The sequence below is a fragment of the Amaranthus tricolor genome, chromosome 17 (genome assembly GCF_026212465.1).
Source record: "Amaranthus tricolor cultivar Red isolate AtriRed21 chromosome 17, ASM2621246v1, whole genome shotgun sequence".
NCBI lineage: Eukaryota > Viridiplantae > Streptophyta > Magnoliopsida > Caryophyllales > Amaranthaceae > Amaranthus > Amaranthus tricolor.
This window is the reverse complement of record NC_080063.1, coordinates 6,639,510-6,643,051: the sequence shown is the minus strand read 5'-3', so window position 1 is coordinate 6,643,051 and position 3,542 is coordinate 6,639,510. Positions and strand designations below refer to the sequence as shown.

Sequence of the window (3,542 nt, the reverse complement as noted above, 5' to 3'; positions counted from 1 at the left end):
ATTACTTGACTCTAAATTTCCTCCTTGTGAAAGATTGGATTTGTATTTATTTATTTGTTTATACTTAATTGCCTTTTGTTATTCTTGTCTTTGTGGTTAATCTTAAATACTCATTTCAGGCTTGTTTTTTAATCGTTTTTTTCTCTTTCATTTGCACTTTGATGATACCTAACCCAACTTAAATTCTATTGGTTTGATCTTTTCAATTTCTTGAAACTATTCTTGTAAATTACCACATGCTTCTTTGAATGGACATGCACTAAATAATCTTAAATAGATGATATATGTCATAGCATTTTGAAGGACTTATAAAACACTTTGAGATTTGATAATTTCCTCCTTCGAAGAAAAAGCTTGCGTTGGTGGTGTCTCACCACCAATGTGAGATATAAGTGGTTTCAACCAATTTTTACTACATTCCCCAAAAGTGTAGCTCTTATAAGCCTTTATTTTAACCCTTCAAAAATCATAATTTCCAAAATGCAAAAAATTATAGGTAATTAGATAGAGTTTGATATTATATGTAATTTAGAAAAAATTATGTTGTGCGACAGCAGAAGCAAGGTCGATGAACAATAATGAAACAACAAGAAATTCAATGCAAACAATAAGAAATGACACAAGAAATTTAACGTGGTTTACTATCAATGTGATAGCTACGTCCACCGGCATCGAGAACAAATAATTTCACTATGATCGCAAAGAATACAAGATGAATTACAATCGCACTCACAAATTATAATGGTTCTCTTGTGATCTCTCTCAATTTGTGAATCATGAATCCCTAGTGCTAACAAGAGGGGGTATATATAATAAAACCATCTTGAAAGACAACTTGGGGCCTAAGTATCCACAAATAACCGACCACAAATAAGGTAACCGTCCCAAAGGATACTTCCTGTGAAAAGAAACTGCCATTCCGCGAGTCGTGTAAAACTACACGAGCCGCGAAACGCAAACAGAACGCACTCCGCGCCCCGCGGACTGAAACAGCACACACTTCGCGCCCCGCGGAGGTCCTCTTTGACCCGTACTCATCTTCTTCAATGGTGCTAGCTAGTATGAGTCACCATTAATAACAATTTAATTCTAAATATTACAAATTTAAATGAACTTTTAAAAATCTTATTTTTAATTCAATGATCTTATAAAAATCCTACGTTTGCATTATTGTTTTCTTTAAACGACTTAAGCACAATCTTTCCTTTTAATATTTGATCGTTACAAAAATTCTCTTTATAAAAAAAACCAATGCAAAGGTCGCATTTTCATTTCTAGGATAAACTAAATCTAAAATTTTACCTAAAAGTGATCAATTATCAAAATTAAATTTTTTCTATAATTAACTATTTTAATTCAAACAATTGATTATTATAACACTTACTTTAATTATCCCAAAATAAAGATAAAATAAAACATGTCAAAAATAATTGAAAATTTCTAAAAGTTGTATTATATACCCCAAGCATGGAGTGTGGACAAAATTTTTGATGCTTCAAAAGAATTGAGAGTCTAAAATAAGTTGCTCCAATAACTCTATCGAATGTTTCTATAGCTACAATTCATGTTTCATCTACTATGTACACGTAAAAAATAATCATTTACTAACATCCCACCTTAAGTAATTACTTTCTACACTAACAAACTATATAATTAAAGATCATAACCAGTATATCGTGTTTAAAAAAGTCATGATCATAATCTGAAAATGTGTGAAGACCGCAAATCATGGCATTCCATCTACTTAAAAGAATGAAAAACATGAGCAGGAGCACAAGGAGAATTCGACCAAGCCCTAACATGCAACTTCAAAATCTCCCTAGCCTTTTCCTTAGTCTTAGCTTCACAATCTACTTGTAAAACCAAACACAACTTAGTAACCACCCCAATCTGTAACATCTCTTGCACCACACTCGGACTTCCAGAAAACTTGGAAATTGCATATAAAATTTTCACCCCTTTTTCAGTCGCAAAATGAGACACTCTAAGTATCTTTTTAGACACAACCGCCAAACCTCCTGCATGCCCTAACAATTCAGCTCTCCCTTCAGCACACCCACTTACACAATCCAATACAGCAAGAATTGTCTCACTCGTCCGCCTATCCTTACACTCCATTAACTCATTCACCATTACTACAACCCCACCAGCTTCACAAACCCTAATTCTGTTCCTCCCCCAAGGGCAAGCCAAGGCCAGCACTTTCAATGCGGCCTTGGTTGCTTTAGGGGAGATATCATCCTTAACTATTTGTATAATCTCTTCAAAATGTTCGCGTTTAAGTGAGACAACTTTTACTGGGTCGACTACCTGTAACACTTGTTTCATCATCTCTATAGCATAAGCCCTTGATTCATAACTACCCTTTTGCATTATTTTCACCAAACAATCAACAAATCTCCCTTCATTCTCATTAACTATCTTTCTCAAACTCATTTCATTAGACATTTGCAAATTCACCAAAATACTCAACGCTTCCTCGCTGATACAGTTGCTACACTTTTGATTTTCACCGTACTTAATCATCACCTCAGCAAGAAACTCGCCCAAACCAGGAGTACTTTCTAAACAACGCTTATTACCACTACTTTGTAAAGAAATACCCTTAATTTTCTCAAGAACAACTTTAATGACACTTTGTGAGGATGAACTAGAAGCGTCATTAATGAGTTTTAAAATTTGGGATTTTGTTATAGGTGGTTTAGGAGTAGGAAAACGTTCAATACCATAAGAAGCATTGAGAGTACACCAAGATTGAATTAGTCTTCTAAGTGTATGATTAGGTGTTAAAAAAGTGTCATTATTTTCATCTATGTTAAGGGCTTGTTTGGTTACGGGACATGTAGTATTTTTATTAATGAATACCCACGTTTCTATACTTTCACGATCATATGTAATTCCAGTTGATATAGTGATTGGATCTTTCATGATTTGTAAGGAAATTGGGCATAGAAAAAAGGGTGGAACTTCGATTTCTTGTTGATGATCATAATTATCCATGATTATTGTTAGGGTTGACCGTTGGCTTTTTAATTAACGAGATTTTGGTTAAAGGTTTGTTTGGAAAATGGAAGATGAGAGTTGATGGTTTGGGAATGAAATGGGGGAATTTGGGAGTTATATATACGTGTGCGAGGGGAGAGAGTATATATTCAACGTTTTTGAGATTAAGTCAAAACACGGAAAAAACAGAAAAATAGTGTATTATTTTGAAAAAAATAAAAAATAAGGGAAAAAGATAGGTTTGACTTTTCAAATATTGCCAGATAATGACTCCCTATGGCACTCCAAAGAAATTGTTTATTTTTATTTTTGAAAAATGTTTTTTTTATAGTGACGGAGCTCACAAACGTTTACCTGATATAGACATTCAAAATCCAACTATGTACTAAAATACAATTCATTTTGTATGAGATTGTCTCACCATGAAATGAACTTATATAATTAGTCTATTATCTTACTTGTAAACTGATTAGATAAGATTTTTTCTGCATTTTGCGGAATCAGTTGAATCGGTATGGGGTTTTGATTCTATTGATTTT

The 3,542-nt window shown here is 33.4% G+C and overlaps 1 protein-coding gene across 1 annotated transcript; it reads right to left on the bottom strand.

Annotated features, from left to right (window-relative positions):
* Positions 1 to 1,427: 1,427 nt before the first annotated feature.
* On the bottom strand, positions 1,428 to 3,105 carry LOC130803645 (E3 ubiquitin-protein ligase PUB23-like). Its single transcript, XM_057667842.1, has one exon. The coding sequence runs from the start codon at positions 2,998 to 3,000 to the stop codon at positions 1,741 to 1,743; it is 1,260 nt and encodes a 419-aa protein (XP_057523825.1). The 5' UTR covers positions 3,001 to 3,105; the 3' UTR covers positions 1,428 to 1,740.
* Positions 3,106 to 3,542: the final 437 nt, after the last annotated feature.

What these genes read in the sequence shown, in the direction of transcription:
- LOC130803645 (XM_057667842.1), bottom strand. Translation starts at nt 3,000, where the DNA reads ATGGATAATTATGATCATCAACAAGAAATCGAAGTTCCACCCTTTTTT.